The following is a 25426-nucleotide window of genomic DNA, read 5'->3' as shown; positions in this document are numbered from 1 at the left end:
CCCGCCACCCGGGCCGTCGCCATGGCACCGCGCCGCCCCGCCCCCCCGCGCGCCGCCCGCCCGCCCGCCCGCAGCCCCGCTCGCCCCTCCCCCGCCCCGCGCTGCTGCGGGGGAGGGGGTGGGGCGGGGGGGGAGGAGACGCAGGCGAGAGGAAATCGGCGGCGCGACGCCCGCGGCCCATTGGTTGCCTAGTCCTGGGGCCAGGAGCCCCGCCTCTCTGGCGGGGTCACGTGATCCCTTTCAAAGATGGCCGCCCTGTTGTTTTGATGAATAATACTTGGTGGGGCGAGGGGGTAAGAGTAGGGGTGGAGGGGTAGGAGGATTTACTCTTCCATCCGGAGCATCGCGAGTCCCGTCCTCCCCCTCCCCCCTGCCCGGGCTCCGGCGTGGAGGCGGGGCGTGGCCGGCCTGCTTTGGGAGGGGAGGGGTTTCCCTCTTCAGTGCTGGGCTCTGCCTCGGCGGCTCTGGGGTCGCCTTACCTCGGGGCATCCGCTCTGCAGTCGACCAGTTCCCGCCTGGGGCAAAGGGTAGGAAGGAGAGCAGGATCTGCTGGAGGAAGCGCACCTGCCGCGCCACCACCACGAAGACACAGCAGGCTCGGGGCACGAGACGAGCTGGAGACCCGAGTCCCTGGTCTGGGTAACCTGGGAAGCAGAGGGCAATAGTGGCGCCTTAAGATAACCCTGTAGAGCAGCAGCAGTGGCGGCCAAAGGAGGCTGCTCGGGGCACAAGCAGCTGTAGGAGTCTCTGGGGCGATTGGAGTGACCGACGCCAAGGCGGTTCAGTGCCTCTCGTGTTCTTATTTTTTAACCTCTGACTATGCAATTCTGAAACCTCCCCCATTCGGGGGACCAGACAGCCCGATAGACACCTTCCATTCTCCTCCCGCCCTGGTCTCAAGAACAGAAGGATCTCTCCCCAACGCCTTTCACCATTAAGAGGAAAGCGATGGAGGAGCTGAGCGCTGACGAGGTGAGGAGGTTGGGGGACACCTTGGGAGATTAGTTGGCAACTCTTTGGCGCTTTGGACAGGGATGGTATTGCGCCAGTGGTGCCTGGCCTTTTTGGGTTTGGGGAAGGAATGGAGATGACATTTTCCAAGAATAAAATGAGTCCTTGAGAGGGTCTCCAATTGTATTCTCCTGTATTACCTTGCCTTCTTTCTTCGTTCTGAACTCCATTGGCTTCTTTTCGAGTCTTTTAGGGTCTGAAGAAGAGGAAAGCCTATTGAGGCGTTCATTCTTTTCCTCGGGGTGTTTAAGCAAGAAGGGCTAGATTTACATCAAGTTAAATGTGTGTGTGTGTGTGTGTGTGTGTGTGTGCGTGCACGCGCGCCTTACTGCAGAGATTTAAAGAATAATTTTGGGTGGAATTAGAATGTTTGGGTGTATGTTTTTTAAAGGCAGTATTTGAAATCCCAAGTATGTGTGGCTGTTGCATCGTATAAGTTGATTAAACATACGTTTGTGTTTGGGGGTGGCCTACAGACAGATTCTTTGATATTTAACAAAATATATATCTTCTCAAAAGCCTAGTGAATTCCGGTTAAATTCTGTGATGTAACAAGTACTAATGACCCCTGGCATACTTCTCTCATTCAGCCTTTTTCTAGTTTTAGGCCCTTTCAACTTGTCTTTTGCTGTAGCGGACACTGAACAGGAAGCAAATGGTAGCAAATGACTTTGTAAACTCCCCCTGTTTTTATTTATGAAAGGAGTTTTACAGATCTCTTTCTTGATGTTTTAAAGATTATTTAATAAGGTTGTCATAAAAACAGTGGTAATTAGGGTACAAGGAATTTTCTGTGATTCTACTCACTTTTCCCTTCCTTTTTACAAATGAGGAGCTACCCTTTCAGGACCCCTGCTGGCTTCCCTCTTTTCAGTCTACCTCCTCATTTCTTTCACTAGTTCATATAAAACTTCCCTACAGTACTATGAAAGTAGTCATCCATCAGGTTGGCTAAGTACATGCTTCCGTTTTAGCTAGAGTAGTCAGTATATTTACTTAGGGACTAAAATTCTCCAGGGATGGGGCTTGCAAGTGGTGAGTTCAGATGTCAGGTGGGAAGGGAAACAATTTTTGTGGGTTGTGATGCTTGGCTGTTTGGAGTCAGGATTGCTCATTCTGTGTTACTTTTTTTTCTCAAATACATCAGGAATGTAATCTAACTGAAATTAGAAGAATATTGAACGGTTTCTTTCATTCCAGTAGGAACTCTCAAGAGATGCCCTTAAAGGCACTTTGTTTAGGTAATTTTTAAAAATCTGCTCTCCCTTTCTTAATAGTAACTCTAATGGGTAAATTAAGGCAAAGAGTTTATGTTTTTTAGTAGTCCTTTGCTTCCAGAAATTACTTTTTTTCTTGACATTCTCTAAGTTGCTGCTGGTTTAGAGTTTTTACATACTTGATATTTCACTGAGAAATGGTCAAATCCTTAGCATAGAGACCATTTAAAGATACTGCATAGTCTACACTGTGACACTTGACTTTAACCAGTCTCTGAGGAAGTTGTAACTTTTTTGTGACTGTATAGGGACAAATGTAATCGTTGTGGAGGAGATCAGAAAAACATTTTTCAAGGTCAACCAAATATTGAAATAAATGTGAAAAATCACATTCACTAATATTAGATCAACATAAAATTACGTTTGACAGTTAGGTGACCTGAACGAAGAGGAACAGTTCAGTAACTGGTAATTCAGTCTCAGCAGAACCTAGAACAAATTAATGGGGTTTTTTTGTTTTGTTTTTTTTGAATCCATTTCCTTAATTCTGGGATTAAGTGAACCGTTCTCAACAGAGCCATTTCCAGAGCTTTTGCCTTTGTATTGTTACTTGCTTGGTGGAAACTGTGTCACAGATATGGTAGGTGGTATTCATTTGGTTAGAAAATAAGACATTTCTCTTGCTGAGAATTCAAACATACATCTCAGTGTGAAAACAGGCAAGACAGTGATCTTTCCATCTAAATTAGGCAATTAGGTAAGGCAGAGTTTTATATTCGAACAAAATGAAAATGTCTGAGAATATAGTCCCTACAAAATAGAGGTTGGTATAACCAGACAGGTAGCTTTAGAAGATTTTAGATTATGGGTCCCTGTCATAGATCACCTGAAATTCTTACACTTTAATTCTCTTGTGTAGAGTAGTTCTTTAAGTGCCATGTTGTTTGTTATTTATGTGGCACATTACGGTGAGTTCATTGCTCTATGGAGCAGATCCATGACTAAGTTCATCCCCTTCAGGAACCTACGTTCCAAGGCTTCATTATGTACATTACATTCAGTCTGTAGCCTACTCATGTGTTGTTCTTCCTATACCAAAATGATGCTATGAGTAGGGCACGACAGGTATTTTAAACTGTTTTTCAACTGTGGTGATGAAATTGCATTGAAATGATTTGCTTTTTCCTCTTCTTTTTTTTGGCTTAATCTTCTTTATGACCTAGTTCATCTTCAAGATGGCTGGCTGGGAGAGTTAGGGTGTGGTCAAGGTTTTAGAAGAGTGCTAAGTCTTCCTTCCCCAATGCCGAATATGTGACCTTGCACTTTTTAGCAGTGTTCTCTAAGTGGAAAGGGACCAACGTTTATTAACAGCCTTAGAGACCTGCTCGGTGCCAGGCACTTTACAACCATTGTCTAATTAAATACAACAGTGCGATCAAGAGGGTCCTTAAATTTTTCTTGTTTTATAGATGACGCAACTGAGATTTAGGTTAACTGACTTGTCCATAGTGATCTGGCTTAGGAGTGGCGGAGTTGGAGTTCAAACCTAAGGTGCCTGATCTAAAAACTGTTTTTACTACATTTTATTGCTTGACAACTGACAGTAAATTCACTGCAGCGTCCATATACATATCCTACTAACATGCTTGATCTACATAGTTTTTCTGTAGAAGTGTTGTTTCTCATGAATGCATTCATGATATGATCAAGTTTATAGTCTTTTTGGTACTAACCCTTCATCAGACCTCTCCAAAATTGTTCACTCCACAAACATTTTTTTTTTTTAAGATGTTGTGTTATCTCCAGTGATGTGTTAGTTAGGTTAGGAGAAAGACAGTCCTTTTTCTTTTTATTTATTTGTTTATTTTATTTTATTTTATTTTTAAAAGATTTTATTTATTTATTTGAGAGAGAGAGAATGAGAGATAGAGAGCACGAGAGTGGAGAGGGTCAGAGGGAGAAGCAGACTCCCCGCCGAGCAGGGAGCCCGATGTGGGACTCGATCCCGGGACTCCAGGATCATGACCTGAGCCGAAGGCAGTCGCCCAACCAACTGAGCCACCCAGGCGCCCCTTATTTGTTTATTTTAAAGATTTTATTTATTTGAGAGAGAGAATGAGAGAGAGAGAGAGAGCACAAGAGGGGGGAGTGGGAGAGGGAGAAGCAGACTCCCTGCTGAGCAGGGAGCCCGATGCAGGACTCGATCCCGGGACTCCAGGATCATGACCTGAGCCGAAGGCAGTCACTTAACCAACTGAGCCACCCAGGTGCCCTAGACAGTCCTTTTTTCTTAAAGAAATTGTAATTTAACTGGGGGGGTGGGGGTAGAGATAGATAGAGGTAGGAGATCCAACAATTTCAATCCAGGGCTAAGTGCCGTTGTGGAGGGATGCACAAGACATTAAGAAAAACAAGAAGGGACCTCTGGTGGGGCAGTGCTGTAGTGAAAACTTTCAAGAAAAAGTGATGCTGAATGCTGAGCAGTAGTTGCCAGGTGACAGGCTCTTGGAAGTGGCTGTGAGGCTGGGGAGCCCAGGAAAAAAGCAAGAATGAGGGCCCAGAGGCAGGATTTTGCTAGAGGAGTGGCTGCAGGTAGGCAGGCACCAGATCTTGGAGGGTCTCAGAATTACTTAGGAGTTTGAACTTTGTCAGTAAGACTATAAGGAGCCTTTGAGGAATGTGAAGGGGTTAGAAAGATGACTGGAAGGTGTAAAAGTGGGCTGGAAGATGGTGGCTGCAGGCCGGGAGACAGATTAGGAGGCTCGTGTTGCTCTCTAGCAGCGAGGCAGTGGAGTCGAAGGAAGGCATCGGCAGTGGGGATGGAGGAGGGCAGACACCAGGAATATCGAGGATCTAAGTTAACCCACTTCTAATGATCAGATTGATGTAAAGGAGGCGGGGGTGGGAGATGAGAGAAGATGGCTCCTTGGTTTCTAGCTTGAGAGAAGGAGGATGAGGGATTCCAGACAAGGAACAAGCAGATTTTTGGACCATTGAAAGATGAGCCAACATAGAGACCCCCCACCTCTGGCCTTTCTACTCTGACCTCTCCATCTCTTTGGCCTTTTCTTTCTTTGTAACAGGCCTCAGAACCTAAGCTCACTCTTTTCCCGGTAGGTAATTGCTGCCACTCTATAACTAGGATTCCTTCTCAAGCCTTGTAGGGAAGTGGATGTAGCCTCCCACTTCATTCTTCACCCTTTCTGTTCATCTTAGTCAAGAGACAGAGAACGATTATGATACCAGCTGACATTTATTGAGCATTTAATATGTGCTAAGCATTTAACTTGCTCAGCAAGGTTGGTAATATCACCCCATTTTACAGATAAGAAAGTTGAGGCTGGTAGAAATTAACTAACTTGCTAAAAGACACACAGCTAGGAAGTGGCAGAGTCTGGATTCTTTCTAATCCAGAGTTTGATTTCAGAGTTCTTTTTTTTTTTTAAGATTTTATTTATTTATTTGGGGGTGTCTGGGTGGCTCAGTCGTTAAGCGTCTGCCTTCAGCTCAGGTCATGGTCCCAGGGTCCTGGGATGGAGCCCCACATCGGGTCCTTGATCCCCGGGAAGCCTGCTTCTCCCTCTCCCACTCCCCCCGCTTGTGTTTCCTCTCTTGCTGTGTGTCTCTCTGTCAAATAAATAAATAAAAAGATTTTATCTATTTATTTGACAGAGAGCAAGAGCCAGAGCAAGAGGGATCACAGAGGGAGAGGGAGGAGCAGACTCCCCGCTGAGCAGGGAGCCCGATGTGGGGCTCTGTCCCAGGACCCTGAGGTCATGACCTGAGCTGAATGCAGATGCTTAACCGACTGAGCCTCGCAGACACCCCTGATTCCAGAGTTCTTAATCTGTTTACTAAACTACCTGAAAACAGAAATAATCTAAGCAAGTTTGTGATGTTTATAGCATTTTTTTTAAGATTTTTATTTATTTATTTGAGAGAGAGAATGAGATAGAGAGAGCATGAGAGGGGGGAGGGTCAGAGGGAGAAGCAGACTCCCCGCTGAGCAGGGAGCCCGATGTGGGACTCGATCCCGGGACTCCAGGATCATGACCTGAGCCGAAGGCAGTCGCTCAACCAACTGAGCCACCCAGGCGCCCTGTTAATAGCATTTTAACTGTTCCTTTTGAGATGGGCAATGGAAGCCCCAGTTACTGCTAAGAGTGGAGCTCATCAAATAGCCCCCTATTCTTGTAGGGGAAGAAGACAGAAAGACTGGTGTTGAGAGGCCTTGGGTCTCCAGGCCTTTGCTTGGTGCAGAGTGCATTTGCTCACAAAGTGCTTGGAGTACGTCTAGGTGGACGTGTCCTCCCATAAGCAGCTCATTGAACTGTATTTACTGTTTACTTGCTGTGGGTCAGATACCACAGGAGGCTGCTTGCATGGAGCTTCATTCCAGTGGGAGGAAACATGATAAACAAACATGTACCCTTAGAATGTCATGTGGTGATAAGACTACCAAGAAAACCCAAATCAGCAAAAGGAGTGGGAGAGTAATGGGGACGTGGAGTGTGTACAGTTTTAGGAGGTGGCTTTTTTTCTTTTTAAGATTTTATTTATATATTGGGGGGGGGAGCACGAGCGGAGGGAGGGGCAGAGGGAGAGAGAGAATCCCTAGCAGACTCCATGCTGAGTGTGGAACCCAACCCAGGGCTCCATCCCAGGATGAGATCATGACCTGATCCGAAATCAAGAGTCAGATGCTTAACTGACTGAGCCATCCAGGTGCCCCAGGAGGTGGCTTATGAATAGAAATTTTAGGGGTAACAGGGAGCCATCTGGGGGGGAAAGTGTTCCCAGGTACAAGGAACAGCAGGAAACAGGGGTGCGTCCTTGGTTGGCTCCAGGAACAGCAAGGAGGACAGTACGGTTGGAGCCTGCTGAGCAAGGGCACAGGAGCAGAAGTCAGTCATTCTGTCAGCAGAAATTTGAGTTCTTATAACTGGGGTTCAGTCAGTTGTGAGATTCCCTTCCTCACCCCTTTTTTTTCTTCACATTTTAACACCTATTACATTGGGATGCTTGTTATAATGGTATCATCACTATTGGCCAGGTGGCACGTCTGACACACTTATCACTTCCTGTTTATGTGCACACCTGGTTTTACCTGTTTATATTATTGCCCCTTCAGTTGAGTGCCATGGGTGTAAAATTTAGTTGCCATTTTAAATGCCTTCCCCCAAATCATACTTTGATCAGCAGTAATTAAAAGCAAATGTTACTTTGTATGCAGAGAGGAATGGCAACAGCAGTGGGGTCTCAGTATGATATTAGTAAAGAAAATGTTTGTTGTTGGAGGAATGACCACGATTCCATGTTTTATTGCAAAGCACCAACGAAGTGCATCAGGGAGCTTTAGAAAGGCAGCAGCCTATAAGTTTATGAAGCTGTGCCACATTTTGCAATTGAACATATAGTTAGAAGGATTGCCTTTCATACCTAGGCAATGCAGCTAAAGGTCACAGACACTTGACGTTCCTCAGAAAGAAATCTCAAAGCAACGGGAGGCTGGTGTAAGTGTTTACAACTCTGTCCTGGTCTGTTGTTCAGCCATTTTGTTGGGGTTTAATGGGCAGTATTTTTTTCCTTGGCAGTGCAAAAAATAATAGTGCAGCTTATAATCACTGACATCTTAAATTTGGTGAAATATAATATATGTTTAGTCTTGTTCTAGACCATGAAGATATACCAATGAAAAGTACAGGCAGAAACCCTGCCTTCATGGGGCTTAAATTCTGATTTATGGTTTTTTTACTTTTTTTTTTTTAAAGATTTTATTTACTTGACACAGAGAGACATAGCGAGAGAGAGAACACAAGCAGGGAGAGCGGGAGAGGGAGAAGCAGGCTTCCCGAGGAGCAGGGAGCCTGACGTGGGGCTCGATCCCAGAATCCTGGGATCGTGATCTGAGCTGAAGGCAGACGCTTAACGACTGAGCCACCCAGGCGCCCCTATGGTTTTTTTTACTTTATTTATTTAAATTTTTTAAACTAATCCCTATGTCCAATGTGGGGCTCGAACTCACGACCCCAAGATCAAAGAGTCTCATGCTCCACCAGTGGGGCTAGCCAGGTGCCCCATTCTTATTTATGTCTTAAAAGAATTATATGCTGTGAAGTGTGTAGACAAAAGGGGAAAGGTGAAAGCAGAAAGGAGGCGGTCACGGGAGTCTCAGGACAGAGTTAGTGTGAAGAAGTAACAAAGGGTCAGATAGTGATTGGTCAGATAGGGGCGGGAGACCCTAGCACCCGGGAATGGGGTGGGCGTGGCGTGTGAAAGAGTGGAGTCGAGAATAGCCATGTGAGTCGGGATATCACTGGGCGGACCTTTGTAACAGAGACCTGCAATCGCAGCTGCTTATGCCAGATCAAGGTTTATTTCTCTCCAAATAGGAGGCTGGGGCTGCTGAGGCACCTCTGTGTTCATTTGGGGCCGAGGTGCCTTCTGTTGCATTGTACTAACTTGCCTAACATATGGCTTCCATCTTTTGGTCTGTACATGTCTGCATTCTAGCAGGAGGGAAGAGAGGAGAGGGGAAGGAGAAGTCATATTCCTTCTCTCGAATGGCACAACTTGGAAGCCTCGTGATCACTTCTGCTCACCTCCCATTGGCTAATGAAAAATAAAGGCAGAACCTAAGGCACATGGCCACAGCTTCTTGCTGAGAAGCTGAGAAGTATGGGTTCCTACTGGGTAGCCAAATGTTCACCTAAAAGTTCTCTTATGTTAGAGGGGGAGGACAGTCTAGGCCTTTCTTTCCAGACCCTTCTTCCCAAATCTAGAACACACTGTGCACCTTTCCAAAAGAGACAGCCCTCAGTCAATTTCAGAGCCCAGAATCTCTGGCTGATTGATACACAATCTAAGAACCTTTAGATTGAGATACAAGATGTCATGTGCATGTGTCCCCACCTTATGTACCGTGATTGAGTAGGATAGAATTATGGAACTAGAACTCCAGTTTGGGAAAGGGAAAAATGGGGAGTACAGACCCCTCACTGGTCCTTAGCCATTATTAGCTCCTGCCGGGCCATGTTGTGGGGACTTCCTGCCTTGGCAGGAGTTCCTGACTGCTCATTTAGCAGCCCTTGGTCGGCTCTCTTGGAGGAACTCCCTTGTCCCTTGCCCTTTGTGGTGGTTTTTCAGTATCTGTTTTCCTCTGGGGATATGTCATTGGAAAATATCCCCTTCCGGGTGATGAACAGTTTCTCCAGCTTCTTTCCTGCTGGATATTGAAGGAGTTGGCTTTATCAACCCTATTTAGCCTCCGAATTACCAGATTCTGAGGAGATTTAGACTGTAGGCTGTGGACATGCCTTAGGCAGACCTATATTCCCTTTTATCTCTGCATGCAAATCGGCAGGTTGTAGCTTGAATCTGTCTCCTTTTCAAGGGACTTCTTGCTTAAGAAGTGGCAAGAAGCCAGTAAGCACCCAAATTCTGAATTGTTCAACCAGTTCCCTTAGAATTACAGGCCATGTTAGCATGCAGGCAGTTAATGAAGATGTCACGGGTTTTACCAAATATTTTGTTGTGGTCTAACAAGGGTTACCAACCTTCTGTCCTGCAATATCTGTGCCCATGCTGACCCCCAAGCCATTGCCACATAATTGTAGTCTATTTAGGTTGATTACTTCCAGATTCAAAATGCTGTGCATTGGTTAAGATATTGGTTTGTTTGTTGGAGCCTAGCGATCCAAAACAATAATGGCTTAAACAAGGTAGGAGCTTATTTTTCTTTCAAGTAAAAATCTGAGTAGGTGGTTGAGAGCTGGTTTAGTAATTTCACTATTCCTAGGGATCCAGATTCATTTTGTTTTGTGCCCTCTCATCAGTGTGAGGCATCTAGCTTGTAGTCCAATATGGCGGCTCCAGCACCTACTCGCACATCTGCATTCCAGTACTTAGGGACTAAAGGGGAGGGGAGGGCATGTTCCTATCCCTTAAGGACATGATCAGAAAGTGTCACACATCATTGCTTACACCTTCTTGGCCAGGACTTAGTCACATGGCCACAACCAAATGGTGGTTGAACATATAATGAGGAGGCAACTAGCAACTTCTACCACAGTCATATCAAGAGTTTTAGTCTGCACAGCTTGAAAAGTGGAGTTGTCATATACTGAAATGAGGAATATTGAAAGAAGATTAGAGGAAGAAACTAAGTTATGTTTCGATCATATTATGAGTGTATTGCTTAGCAAATATCCACATGGAGATGTTAAGTCGGTTGTTGATATATGTTGGGTTTGCAGCTCAAGAAGGAGGTTGGGGTTGGGATACCAGTCAGGATGTGTCAGTATATTTAAAACCATGAGAATGGGGACGTCTGGGTGGCATAGTCCGTTAAGCTTCTGACTTGGTTTTGGCTCAGGTCATGATCTCAGGGTTGTGAGACTGAGCCCCGTGTTGGGCTCTGCGCTCAGCGCAGAGTCTGCTTGGGATTCCCTCTCCCTCTCCTGCTCCTGCTCCTGCTGCTTGTGCTTTCTCTCTCAAATACATAAATAAATCTTTTAAAAAAAAATCATGAGAATGGACAGATTACATAGGGAGTGAGTGTAAATAGAGAAGAGAGGAAGTGAGAGGGCCGAGCCTTGAGCCTCTTCAGTTAAAAGGTGGGGAGAAGATAAAGAGGAGCCAGGAAAGGACTGACAAGGGACAGCCAGTGGGGTGGGAGGAGGGTCAAGAGATCACGGAGTCCTGCCGTCCAGGGGGAGAAAGTGTTTCACGCCGGAGGGGAGTGTTCAACTCTGTGTCCTGTCAGTAAAATAAGTTAGGAAAGGACTAGGCCTTGACAATAGGTTTGGGCAACGTGGAGGCTGTTGGCGACCTTGACAAGGCCAGTTTAGTTTCGCTGCTGACCAGAATTGGTTCGAGAGAGAATGGGAGAAGGGAATGGATAGCTCAGGAGTGAGGCATAGGCTCCAGGGATAGGCCGAGGAGCCCTCCGAAAGTGGTAGAATGGGTTTAGGAAGTGGGGAGCAGGGGCGCCTGGGTGGCTCAGTCGGTTGGGCGACTGCCCTCGGCTCAGGTCATGATCCTGGAGTCCCGGGATCGAGTCCCGCATCGGGCTCCCTGCTCAGCGGGGAGTCTGCTTCTCCCTCTGACCCTCCCCCCTCTGATGTGCGCTCTCTCTCTCTCTCTCTCAAATAAATAAATAAAATCTTTTATAAAAAAAAAAGTGGGGAGAAAATACTCGGCGAGCATATCTTTTAAAATTTGACTTTTACTCTTCTCTATTATAATCATCAATGCCTTTCTTCATTCAGTAAATATTTATGCAGTGTTTACTCTGCTCCTTTCTTTCCCTGAAGTAGGAAGTAAAGGCATAGAGGTAGATTTTGTATATTGTTCCTGGCAAGGTGTTTTGGGCCTGAAGAGTGGCACATACAAATTTTGAACTGTAATTAGAGGAACACTAGATCATATTATAGTTAATTTTTAAAACCTTTCATAAAAAAAAATAGAGCGGCAAATATGTAGATGGTAAATATTATTAATTCTGTTTACTTTCGACGAGTATAGGTAGGGTATTTACTCTCTGCTAGGTACTGAGGGATACACATAGAGAGATACCATCTCGAATATGAACATGACCTGGTCTTTTCCTTCAGGAACGCATGCTCCAGTGGGGAGGCAAGAACAGAGGCAGCTAGAGTTCAGGTGCTACCCTAGATATTTAAGTAAACGGAGTGCTGTTGAGGGAGCACTTCATGCTGACTGTTTCCTCTAGGAGGATCGAGTTAGTCCTTAAAGATGGTCGGAGTTTTGACATTGACAAAAATCTGTGGTGAGGATCAACGTTTCAGTTATTTCTTACTCTGGGCAAACTAAATTAACATTCATTCTTTTGAAATTGGTTGTAGAAATTATGAGAACCACTGACGAAAAATTGGAGATGGTGAAAAAATCTGATAGGGGTAGGTATTTGCTGATCTGAAAGGTTTTATGATGTATGAGGCACAGCCAGCTATGTCACCCCAAACTCCCCAAACCATTAAGATTTGGCAGAAGCTGAAGGAGGTTGCTGGGGGAGAAGTAGAGAAAACAGAAAAGGTGTTTCATTAAAATTGCTTCTCCTGTCCTGATGCCAGTCACACTGCATTGGAATTGCCTGTGTGTGTGATGTACCGACTGGTGCAACACAAGCTCCTGACTATCCTCATTCACTCTTTCTCATCCAGCTCTTAGCACAGGGCTTGGCGCAAAGTGGCCCACAATAAATATTTGTTGAGGGGCTCCTGGGTGGCTCAGTCGGTTAAGTGTCTGACTTCGGCTCAGGTCAGGATCTCAGGATCCTGGGATCTAAGCCCTGCATCGGGCTCCCCGCTCAGCAGGGAGTCTGCTTCTCCCTCTGCCGCTCCCCTGCTTATGCTCTCTTTCAAATAAATAAATAAAATCTTTATTTTTTATTTATTTTTAAGATTTTATTTATTCATAAGAGAGAGAGAGGCAGAGGGAGAAGCAGGCTCCCCGCTGAGCAGGGAGCCCGATGTGGGACTCGGTCCCAGGATCCTGGGATCATGACCTGAGCCGAAGGCAGACCCTTAACCATCTGAGCCACCCAGGAGCCCTAAATAAAATCTTGAAAAAGAAAATATTTGTTGAATGCATGAATTGAATACAAGGTGTCTCTTTGTGAGTCCCAATTCTTGTGTTGGAGGGTTTTTTTCTCTTTTTTTAAGATTTATTTATTTATTTTGAGAGCGCGCACGAGCTGCAGCTGGAGAGGCAGAGGGAGAGGGAAAGGGAATCCCAAGCAGTGCAGGGAGCCCGGCTTGGGGCCCAGTCTTGCAACCCTGAGATCATGACCTGAGCCAAAACCAAGAGTTGGATGCTTAACTGACTGAGTGACCCAGGTGTCGTAATTGTTTTTTGTTGGTAGTACATTAAGTTGCATTAGTTAGGTAAAGGTAGGCACTTGAAAGAAACCTTATTGTCAGAATTGTAATTCAGAGTCAGATAAACGTGAGTTTTAAGTGAACCAACCAATTGGAGGACCCTGAGCAAAGTACTTTCTGAGCCTCAGTTTCTTCAACTTGTAAAAGTTATGAATATCTGTCTCGTGGCATTGTTCTTCAGAATAGTTGCAGTGGTATGTAGATTGTCTAGTGCAGTGCCCTGGCAGAGTAGATTCCTGGGACCTATTAGTTCTTTTTTCTGGAGTAAGATGGAATTGTACAAAATTAGAATTTTAGTGGCTGCCCATACAAGATCTAAAAAACTCCGCGCATGCACCGCACACCTTTGGAGATATTGCAGGTTTTATTCACAATAAAGCAAATACATAAAGTGAGTCAAACAAATTTTTTTGGTTTCCCAGTGCATATAAAAGTTATGTTTACACTACACTGGAGTCTGTTAAGTGTGCAATAGCATTAAAATATGTATATTTTTTTAAAAAAGTATGTATATTTATATGCATATAAATATAGCATAAAAATGTACATACCTTAATTTAAAAAATACTTCATTGTTAAAACATGCAGACCATCATTTGAGCTTTTAGTGAGTCATGATCCCTGATCACTGATCACCGTAACACTTAATGATAATAATGAACAAGTTTGAAATATTGCAGGAATTACCAAGATGTGACACAGAGACACAAAGTGAGCAAATGCTGTTGGAAAAATGGCGCCGGTAGACTTGCTCGAAGCACGGTTGCCACAGACGTTCAATTTGAAAAACATACTATCTGCGAAGTGCAGTAAAGCAGGGTGCGATGAAACGAGGTATACCTGTAATAATGCCAAGAGCGTAAAGGGGCCGTATCTTACTGGTTACCGTAGCGAACAGGCCCTGGCTTGTGTGAAAGGTTGGGTTGGAATTTTCCCCCTCTATCCCTTAATCTTCCTGAAGTCTCTTCTCACTCAGTATTAAGCTGTACAGTTATCACTCGTCAGGCCTTCTCTCCCGCTTTTTCTAAAATTGGGAGTGATCTGGTGGCCTGAAGGAACTAGGGGGTCAAAGTGGAGCCAGGAGGTTTGAAAGAGGGGGAGCCATGCAGGCAGGACCTGAGGAGTCCCAGAAGCAACGTTCCATATCAGACCTAAAAAATAATGCCCAAAGTGACCCAGTCTACCCAAACCAGAGGACTGACTCTGTCTTCTGAAGGGCCTGCGGGTCCTGCAGTGCCGGGAAGGGAGGGAAATCTCTGAACTGGAGGCCGTTGTGGTAACTGCTCACCAGCTGCTCTATCTTTAGCATCTTATCCAGTTCTTGGAAGACAATAGTCAGGCTGGGAAGAGAGATATCTTTTGGGGCCTAGTATGAAGAAGTGCTGGGCCTTGACTTAATTAGCTTTCTCATTAAACATTGTGGAATGTGTTCAGTGCACACTGTTTCTTTGTTCCCTGTCAGTGTTTGGTATAAATTCGAGATGTGTACTAGTGTCGTGATTTAATTAGTTCAATTTTCTGACTAGATGAAGTAGTACTTTGCTTTTATGGGCCTTTTGGGGAGCTGAGCTCCTAGGACTTCCAGGCAGAGAATAGTGAGCACCTATCACCTGCCAGGCATTCTTCTAGAATCGTATCAGGTCAGGGTCTTTTGTTAGACTGTGTCCATACTTGTCACCAGGGCTGGCGTCATGGGCATGTGACCTGCAGTCAGATGGCCTCATGCACGTGTGATTCAGTGCTCTGCTGTTGCTGTCTTGTAATTCTTAATAAATTTTGAGCAAGAGGCCCTGCATTTTCATTTGGTGCCAGGCCCCACCAGTTCTGTAGCCCGTCCTGCTTTGTCTCTGATTTTCTGTCTGGTGGATAAATAAATGTCTGGGAAGAGTTTGACCAGATCCCAAGATTACAGAAAACCATATGAAAACTCACCAAAGAGAGATGTTCATGTTCTTATGGAGAAAATGTTAGTATATGTCTCACTGTAACGCCATGTCATTAATAGAGTTTCTTGAAATTTTTAACAATTTTCTACTTCTACGTGATATGAAATCTTTGGATAACTTATTTCACTTCATCCAATGGATTCACTTTTTTAAAAATTGGGGTTTTTGACGTAGAGGCATTTACTTCTGTACTATCTTTTTCATGTTGTACATCTTACCTCTCCAGTCTCAATAGGACTTCTTTTGCATTTCACCCAGTATAGTATTACCTTGGTCAGGGTTTTACAGTATAAACACTTCCTTTTTTTGTGAAAGATGGATTGTTGTATTTAAAGCTATAACTCATGTGGGGCACCTGGCTGGCTCAGTCGGCAGAGCGTGCACCTCTTGGTCTCAGGGTCGTCAGTTCAAGCCCCACATTGGGTGTGGAACCTACTTAAAAAGAAAAAAGAAGAAAGAAAAAAAACTGCAACTCATGTTGGTTTTAACATTTTAAAAATTTTAAATTAAAAAATGTCCTCCAGAGGCTGGTTTTTTAAAGTATTAGTATTTCTCTGTAAATATTTGTCTGTGCTGGCCAGTCAGGTATTAGGACTGACCAAAAATAATCATGTATAGGTGACCAATTTTCTTTTTTCTTTTTTTTTAAAGGATTTTATTTATTTATTTGAGAGAGAGAATGAGAGAGAGAGAGCATGAGGGGGGGAGGGTCAGAGGGAGAAGCAGACTCCCCGCTGAGCAGGGAGCCTGATGCGGGACTCGATCCCGGGACTCCGGGATCATGACCTGAGCCGAAGGCAGTCGCTTAACCAACTGAGCCACCCAGGCGCCCCTAGGTGACCAATTTTCCAAAAGTAATAAAGTACATTTAATATTAGAGCTGGAAAATTCTGTGTATACGGATGTCCTAGTGGGGAAAACTTATTTCTGAGAAAGAAATGAAAATTGATGGAAAATTTAAAAATGTCTAGCACTCTTTATAATCTACTCAGTAGAACTTTCTGTGTATGATTTGATTTACTCATAAAATTGTCATGTGTAGGGTATTGAAAGATATGAACAACCAGAAAAAAGCAGACAATAGGCAAGATGAAGGGAAAAAATGCTAAAAGTTAAAAAAAAAAAATACCCAACCACTTTTTCCATATTGTATATAGATCTGCCAGAGGAATTTACACGTTGGTTTCGGCAGTTAATTATTCTGTGGGCCAGTTAAAAAAAATTATAGCCCTGTTGCGCTTTGAACACCAGCTATGTAAAGTAGATGTTTAGATTGTCGTTTTTGGTGTTTTGCTTTAGGATGCTAACGTATGACAGCACGTATACATTTGTGTTTGATGAAAATTAATGAATGAACCTTTTACTTTTACAGTAGTTAATTTTTTACTTATGTTAGGTACAGACCAGATACCATTTCTGTGGAGTTTCATCAAAAGAAGTGCCACATTTTTGGGGCACCCGGGTGGCTCAGTCATTGGGCGTCTGCCTTCGGCTCAGGTCATGATCCTGGAATACCGGGATGGAGCCCCGCATCGGGCTCCCTGCTCAGCAGGGAACCTGTTTCTACCTCTCCCACTCCCCCTGCTGTGTTCTCTCTCTCGCTGTCAAATAAATAAATAAAATCTTTTAAAAAAAAAAAGTTCCACATTCTTTTCCCCTCACGGACAGTTTGGGGCAGATGAGGTGGTCATCTACTCTGGTTTGTTCATTTTTACTTTGTTTAGATGTCCTCACACTCAAAAAGTTTGGGTGATTTATGGCCTAGGGAAATGTGAATCAAGCAGTCTTTTTTCCTTGCGATGTTATGATTAGAATGGCTTGCGAGTGGGAGAACTTTAGTGAATGCCAAGTGGGAGAAATGCTTGTGGAAGTGTCCTGTTGGACACCTCTTCATCCTTTATGTTTTGCCTATAGTAAGTCCATTCACCCATGCTGGAATGAGATGGTTATGTGAAAATGTGGCCATTTCTGATTTTATTTACTTATGTAAAAAATTTAAAAAAATCTTTTAAAAGATTATTTTTTAAAGATTAGAAAGAGAGAGAGTGTGTGCAGTTACAGAGGAAAGGGGCAGAGGGAGAGGGAGAAGCAGACTCCCTGCTGAGCAGGGACTCCTACGTGGGGCTTGATCCCAGAACCCTGGGATCATGACCTGAGCCAAAGGCAGCCGCTTAACCTACTGAGCCACCCAGGTGCCCCTAAAAGAATTTTTTTTAAGTAGGCTCCACACCCAATGTAGGGCTTGGACTCATGACCCTGAGATCAAGAGGACTGAGCCAGCCAGGCACACCACCATTCTGATTTTTAGAAGGGAGAAGGGCCTGTTGGCATTGGTGGAGTGATGATACATAACCTACAGGAGGAAGTTAACATTAACAGTTCACATTAGGAAGGAAACCTGTATTCACACCAAGAACATAGTGCCCAGAGGAGTATTTTCTCTCCCTGAAAGAGCGCACTATACACTGTTGTCTAGATCTGCTAGAATATTGGCTTTGAGTATTCAGACTGAGTGGGATTGTAGAGCTTTGGTAGTGATCAGAGGAAATGTGTGAACCCTCCTGCAGAAGAATGTACCCTTGGGTCTCAGCAATAATTAGTTTGTGAGTCAATTTAAGACACTTTTCATGTACCTGGGTTTTAAAAAATTCTTTAAAAATGTTTAATGCTGTCAATTTCAATTGGTCCCTTTTAAGTGACCAGAATCCATTTTATGGAATAGTGTCAGAAGTAGCTGCTACTTGGTCTTGTCATCTTGTCTGCTTAACCAGTTGGGGTCAAAGATGAGAATGGGGCCCACATCATCTCTATCACTTGGGATATTTTTGGTGAGGACATAAAATTGTAGTTGCAAGAATCATTTTTTCAAAAACCAGATATAATTAAAAAGCATCTCAGGATGCTTCTCTGCTGTATAATGTTGGTGGACTTAGGCTCCTGGTCCTAGTAGTTTCTCTTGCTGCCAGTTTCACAGTCAGTTAACAGATCTGATGCTAATTTTTGGTAGCTGTGCTACATACTCATATTGTTGGGGTGAGACAGAGCCCTGAGCCCAAGGAAAACAGTGTCTGGGCCTAAAAGAAAGATGGAAAAGAGCAAAAGGATGGAGAAAACTTGTGGGCTGAAGTTATGAAAAAAAGTAATAACTTCGTTGTGTGTCGGGTAGACGCTTGTCATTTGTTCAACAAATATTTACTGTGGGCTGTCTGCTTTAGGCATTGTTTTAGTTAGTGGGGAGATGGCAGTGAATATAGTACATCAAGTGTCTGCCCTCTTGGAGCTTACATTGTGCTTGGGGGAGACAGACTGCAGACTGATAAAATTCAGGTAGTGTGTTACATTACTGTTACCTCTGATGACTCTTGCCAGATAAGTGATATTTATGTCATCACCTTCTTCTAAATGGGGAAACCATGGCTCAGAGAGCTAACGCAGCTAGAAGGGGGTACAGCTAGGATTGTGACCAGAGCTGGCCCCCTGAGCTGGCCCCCTGAGTCGTGTAGAAGACTTTGTGAAGATAGGGCTACACAGCAGCAATTCACTCATCCGCTGTTTGGCCCCTTGTCTCACTTTCAAGTGGAATGCTTTTTATTTTTTATTTACTTTTTTAATTTTTTTTTAAAGATTTTATTTATTTATTTGAGAGAGAGAATGAGAGAGAGCATGAGAGGGAAGAGGGTCAGAGGGAGAAGCAGACTCCCTGCTGAGCAGGGAGCCCGATGTGGGACTCGATCCCGGGACTCCGGGATCATGACCTGAGCCGAAGGCAGTCGCTTAACCAACTGAGCCACCCAGGCGCCCCTGGAATGCTTTTTAAAAGATTGCTCTAATGGCAAATGTTGATGAAGAGTCTAGAATAAGTCTTTATTCTTATAAGCTATTTATTATTCTAATTTGAACTAACAATAGTAATATTTTCAGTGTTACAGGTGACTCAAGAAAGTACCTTTGGTAATTAGGCAGGTTATGCCTTTGGTTCTTAGCCCTTACCAGCCAGCAGAGCGTGGTTAGGCCTACTTAATGTTTTCCACGTTATTGATCAGGCAGAAATTATTAGTGTGAGCAATTGTTGCAGTTTATAAAACTCCTTGTGATGAAGAAAATAGAATCGCTGGATTACATCAGAGAATTGTAAGCGCCACAGCATTTTTTGCTCTGTAAGGAAATACGGTTCACAGTCTGTTTCTGATGACAGTAGGACCATTTCTTTGGTTCTATTGCAGCCAAGGCAGTAGGAGTTCAAAAGATGACAAGTTTGAAAGTTGTGTGGTTTGCTAGTAAGTGCTAGAACTTGGCCTTTGTAAGAATTTTGTACTTTATTTTTGAGAGATTTATTCAACTAGAATAGGACTTGTGGAGGAAGTAAGGTAACTTGCCTTGTCTGCTTTCCTTTCTCAGGGAAGGGAAGCATGGCTGGCAACTGAGGGCATGGGGGTAGAGAGAGGCGCAGGAGTACGGGGAGGACTGTCAGATGGATGTAGGGTGACTGTGAAATGATCACATCCAAACTAGGACTCTTCTGAGAGGGAGAATTAGACAGGAACCCCGGAGTCCCCCTGCCCTCTGTGACACTTTGGGGCTGGTGGGAAGCATTTGGGTAAAAGCACTAGCTGCTTAATAAAGGTTTTGACCTGGGGGGTTCAGTCCGGACATGGTCATAATATCCTTTGGAGAAGAAATCAGGCTCTTGGTAACTTCGAGTCAGTGTTGTTTGAGCTGGGTGAGTAATCTGGGAAGGGAGGCAGATGGTTGGAAAACCAAGGTTGCAGAGGGGACAGTGCTCCTGTGTTCTTCTCTTCCCACTGTGCCCTGGTGTGTCCCGTGGCAATTCTCAGCTGACTGGGGGCCTTGGTCCTTCATTTGTCAGTGTGGGCAAGGGGGTCGGGGATGTTGGATTCATGCCTGTCAACACTGATGGTGCAGTTCCAGGATAACAGCCAGTAGCCTGTTCCTCTCTTCTGATGTCTCCCTTTTCATGCTACAGCAGAGACAGGGTTAGACTGCTATGCATTCTACAGTGAAACACAGAGGCAAACATAAAAAGGCAAATAGGAAGCAGAAGGTAAAAAGAAAATCTTTGTTCAGAATCACACTTTCCAAGGATACTGCTTTTTTTTCTAGGTTAGGATTTATTTTTTTCGAAGCTAAATCTTCTTCTTCTTCTTCTTTTTTTAAGATTTTATTATTTATTTATTTGACAGAGAGAGAGAGTGAGAGCGCACAAGCAGGGGGAGTGGCGAGCAGAGGCAGAGGGAGAAGCAGGCTCCCTGCAGAGCAAGGAGCCCGATGCGGGACTCGATCTCAGGACCCCTGGATCATGACCTGAGCCAAAGGCAGTCGCTTCACCAACTGAGCCACCCAGGCGCCCCCAAGCTAAATCTTCTAATGTCATTTCTTTCTCTTAGAATCACAGATTTTTAGAACTTGCACATATTTTAGAAATCTTTGTAGCCTACATTCTTCACTCAAATTTATTTATTTTTTATTATAAATTTACTAGCATAGAGTCACTGAGTTCTGTATGATTCTCTATAAGAAGATTTCCAAATCAAGAATGAAGGCCAGAGCAAGAATTACCTGTATCCAGAGGTAATCATTGTTAATTTTTTGGCCTATTATTTTTTGGCATTCCATTATTTTCTCTGTGTGTTGTTAAAAAACAAAATTCAGTGGAGTAAGTTTAAAGATCAGGTTGGCTTTATTCAATGAATCATGAATCGGGCAGCATCCCATCTAGCAAATGGAAAGGAGTTCCCAAGAGCCAAACAAAATGGCAGGCTTTTATGGGCAGAAGGGGTTTAGGAACAAGGAAAGAGTAGAGCACCTCATTTTTCTGTGGGGGCCAGAAAGGGTCTGTCAGGCAGATCACCTCCCTGGTGCTGTCAGGAAATTCCACATTTACTGGTTTAAGATTACTCTCCTGGGAAAGGCTGAAACTGCTGTTAGGTGAGGCGTTGAGTCTTGATTTGCTGATACGGGGCTTAGCACAAGTGATTCCATTATGGGCCCGTTGTCTCTCTCTTTTTAACTGTGTATATTCGATGTACTCTGCTGTTCCTTACTCCTATAGCTCTGTTCTTCCTGAAGCCCTGCCTCCCTGAGCATGACAAGCTCGCCCTCTTTTAAGACTCAGCTGCCTTGTCACATTCCCCTGGAACCTTTCCCTCAACACCCTACATTCCTGCAGGCCCCCACTGTGGTTTGGCTTCACTTCTGCTCTTACCATATTGCATTAGAGCAATCTGCTTTTGTGTCTGTTTCCCCTACTAGATTGACAGCACAGAACAAGTCACATTCATTTTTAATTTCCAAAGCCCATTTATTTCTGCCTGAAACGTTGGGGCTTGGTTAAAGTTTGTGGAATCAATGAATAAATCATTTGAATCATATCGTATGCAGTTTTATATATTGCATTTTAACTTAACATCGCATTATAAGCATTTCTTTGCATCCTTACAAATTAAAACACCAATTTTAATGGCTACAGGTTTTTCCATCATTAGGTATACTGGTAAGGTTTTTCCCCAAATGTAGGAAATTCAGGTAGTTGTCAGTTTTTTTTAAGATTTTATTTGGGGCGCCTGGGTGGCTCAGTTGGTTAAGCGGCTGCCTTTGGCTCAGGTCATGATCCCAGGGTCCTGGGATCAAGCACTGCATTGGGCTCCCTGCTCAGCAGGCAGTTTGCTTCTCCCTCTCCCTCTGCCCCTGCTCCTGCTCTCTCTCTCTCTCTCTCTCTCTCTCTCGCTTTCTCTCTTGTGCGCGCGCTCTCTCTCTCTAATAAATAAATAAAAGAGAGAGCGCGCGTGCAAGAGAGAGAGCATGAGCGGAGCGGGGAGGAGCAGAGGAAGAGGGAGAAGCAGGTTCCCTGATGAGCAGGGAGCCCTGTGCGGGCCTCAGTCCCATGACCCTGGGATCATTACCTGAGCTGAAGGCAGATGCTTAACCAACTTAACCACCCAGGCGCCCCAGTTTTTTCCTTTTTAATATATATTTTTTAAAATGTTATTTCTTTAGTTTTGAACTTTTTTAAAAAATTATTTTCATTTTTATTTATTTAAGTAAACTCGTCTCCCAGTGTGGAACTCAAACTCACCACCGGAGATCAAGAGTCACTCACTCTACCAGCTAAGCCAATCAGGAACCCCTCTTTTTAAATATTATTCTGATTTTGTGATGAAGCTTTGTATATGAATCTTTGAATTTCTTTTTTAAGATTATTTATTATTAGAGAAAGCGCACATGCGTGAGACCGTGCGCTGTGGTGAGGGGCAGAGGGAGAGGGAGAGAGAATCTCAAGCAGACTCCCTGCTGAGCGTGGAGCCCGACTTGGGGCTCCATCCCATGACCCTGAGATCATGACCTGAGCCAAAACCAAGAGTCAGATGCTCAACCGATGGAGCCACCCAGGTGCCTCTGATTTTCTGATAATTTCCCTAAGATTTCTAGAAGCAGAATTATTGGATCAGAGGGTGTGATCATCTTTAAGGATTTTTCTAGAATGTAGCCAGATTGCTTTCTAGAAGAGGGGTGGGGCTACTACCTCAGTGTCAAGAGACTGTTTTGGAGGGCTAGTATTTTTGACGTCACCTCTTTGTGATCCAGCGTCATTTTCTGAAGTGGCAGTGATGCTGGCCTAGTGCTGCACCTGTGGGGGGGCTCCGTCCGAGTCTCGGTTAGGATTGGGGTAAGAAATAGGCTGTGAGGAGATGTGAAGAAAAGTAATTGGAAGGAAAATGTAGTGTCAGTGGGCATAAGTGTCAGTGGGCTACTTTTCTTTGTATGTTAATTATGTTACAGAATGACTGACTTTGATCTTGTCCCTTGTTTTCTTTTTCTTTTTTTTAAACCATTCACTAATCTTTTCTAATCCAGCACTTATCATGACAAATTACCTTTTTTCCTAGCCTATTCTTAAAAAACATGTGGTGGGTTTTTTTCGGTTTTTTTTTTGGCATGCCAGAGATGGTAATAATGATAGCAATAATAGCTAATGTGTCCAGCACTTAGAATGTGCTACACACTTTACATGGGCGATAACTATTTGACCCTATTGAAGTGAGGCTATGGTCAATGTTCTCATTTTATATGTGTACAAGGAAAGCGATACTCAGTCACTTGCCCAGGTCACCCAGCCATTGCTGGTGGTCTGTTGAGCCCTCTCTATCTGCCTGACGTCCAGAAAACAGGGGTCTTGCTAGAGCAAGAAGGAGTCTTTTTTTTTTTTTTGAGATTTTATTTATTTATTTGACAGAGAGATAGCAAGAGCAGGAACACAAGTGGGGGAGTGGGAGAGAGAGAAACAGGCAGCAGGGAAGTGGAGCAGGGAGCCCGATGTGGGCCTCGATCCCGGGACCCCGGGATCATGACCTGAGCCGAAGGCAGACGCTTAACGACTGAGCCACCCAGGCGCCCCAGCAAGAAGGAGTCGTAAGCAGTCAGAGTTACCTAGGAAGACACGAGATATGTTTCTTCGCCCTTCCACTGCACTCCAGGCTGTTCTCCTGCCCTCCAGAAATATTAGAAGTACCCACCTCCCCCAGCCCCCCACTTTGCTGAAGGGACAGCCCCTTCACATTCCCTGCAGGTGACATTGTCTTCTGCTTTTCAAAAGAAGTAGTAGTCAGGCACTTGTTGCGTGTTCCTTTTATCTCCCTCCTTCATTCCCACTGACTTCTTTCCATTTTCAGGGCACGAAGCCTGCCTCTTCCTAATAAAAATAATAATTGTGGTAGTGATGGAGGGGAGGTATTTATGGGGTGCCACCCCCTGTTCTAAGTGCTGGATTTTTATCTCTGCTGTGTGGGGCAGCATCTTCATCGGTGTTTGTTCTGCCCCATCTTGCCCTGTGCCTGGCTTTCTTGGTAATCGTTCAGACTTCTGCCTGCCTTCTCTCTACTCCTTTTGATTCAGAAGCTCTGCAGTTCACTCCAGTTGTGAAAACAGCGAGATGCCACCTCTGGTCCTGGCCTCTCCTCCAGCTGTCGCTTTACCCTGTCCTCCCCTTTCACAGACCAGACCCTTACAAGAGCGGATCTCCCGGCCCCCTCATCTTCCAGTGCCTTCCCTCCTTGTGCTCTTTTGGATGCTTCCCCTTTCATCACTGCATCCACACTGCTCTTGCTACGATTGTCAGATCCCGGGCACTTCTCAGAACATGTCCTTTAACCTCTCTTCGGCTTTTGACCTTGGTGATCGCGGTTTTTGGCAAGTGTCTTCTGGATGCCGTGGGTATATATGGCTTTCTTCCTGTCTCCATCGCAGACTGCTCTTTCCCGATACACCCCAAATGATGTTTCTCAGGACTCTATTCTTGGTCCTCCTTTCGTTTCCTACCTTCCAGGCGCATTTGTTGAATGAATGAATGACTAGCCTGTTTGGGGGCATTCATTTTATTTATTCCCCAGGTACTGTGGTCCGTGGTGAGTTCTGAAGTGCTCAGGAGGTAGCAGAGTTCTGCCCTCTTAGTACCTATGGTTATCTGCCAGTACATAGTGTACCAAGTAGACACTGAGTACTTACTGATGGCCCTCAAGTCCCCTCGATGGTCCTATCCCCTGCTTGAGTTGTGCACCCAGATCTCCAGCTTCCCCAGCTTCTCAGCCTGCGGCGCTTATACATGTGGCTCTGCTTGGGGGCGTCACTGGAAAGCCGCTAAACCTCACCGTGGCTCAGTGCTCATCGGGAGTAATGTTGGGCGCGTGTTTTTACAGCGGATTAAATGAAGGCTCTGCAGCCCATGCATGCCCCGAGAGAGTGGTTTTTATTTTTATTTTTTTAGTTTTTAAGATTTTATTTATTTATTTGACAGAGAGAAAGACAGCGAGAGAGGGAACACAAGCAGGGGGAGTGGGAGAGGGAGAAGCAGTCTTCCCGCCGAGCAGAGAGCCCGATGCGGGCCTCGATCCCAGGACCCTGGATCATGACCTGAGCCGAAGGCAGACGCTTAACAGCTGAGCCACCCAGGTGCCCCTAAATTTAAAAATATTCTTATGTGTTGTTAATTCCTTTGAATCTAGTCGCTAGAACAAGGAAATGGAAACCATTTCCATACATACATACATAAATACATACATACCTTACCGTGTCAGGTACCTGTAGGGCATTCTGTTTGGGTGTTCTTACAGGCATCTCACCCCAGAGTGTAGTCAGAACTCACCTTCTCTTCTCAAAATCTCCTTCTACAGTCTCAATTTTAGGGAGTGGTACCAAACACTTAGGCCTGAAATCTAGACTCCATTCTTCCTCACATCTCACTTGCAAATAATGATCAAGTTCTTTTTTTTTTTTTTAAGGTTTTATTTATTTATTTGAGAGAGAGAATGAGAGAGAGAGAGAGCACATGAGAGGGGGG

General features: G+C 44.5%; 1 protein-coding gene across 2 annotated transcripts in view; it reads left to right on the top strand.

Moving 5' to 3' along the window:
• The first annotated feature begins 247 nt into the window (after positions 1 to 247).
• UBE4B (ubiquitination factor E4B) overlaps positions 248 to 25426 on the top strand; it is a 128750-nt gene continuing 103571 nt past the window's right edge. For both annotated transcript variants that reach the window (XM_025855681.2, XM_073903367.1), the window contains exon 1: positions 248 to 972. In XM_025855681.2, coding sequence (XP_025711466.1) covers positions 949 to 972 — 24 coding nt within the window. In that variant the 5' untranslated portion in view covers positions 248 to 948. The remainder of the gene's footprint in view (positions 973 to 25426) is intronic.

This window comes from Callorhinus ursinus, unplaced genomic scaffold (assembly GCF_003265705.2).
Source record: "Callorhinus ursinus isolate GAN/ISIS: 27379988/994484 unplaced genomic scaffold, GSC_fseal_2.0 scaffold18, whole genome shotgun sequence".
NCBI lineage: Eukaryota > Metazoa > Chordata > Mammalia > Carnivora > Otariidae > Callorhinus > Callorhinus ursinus.
This window is presented reverse-complemented; position numbering and strand designations above follow the sequence as displayed.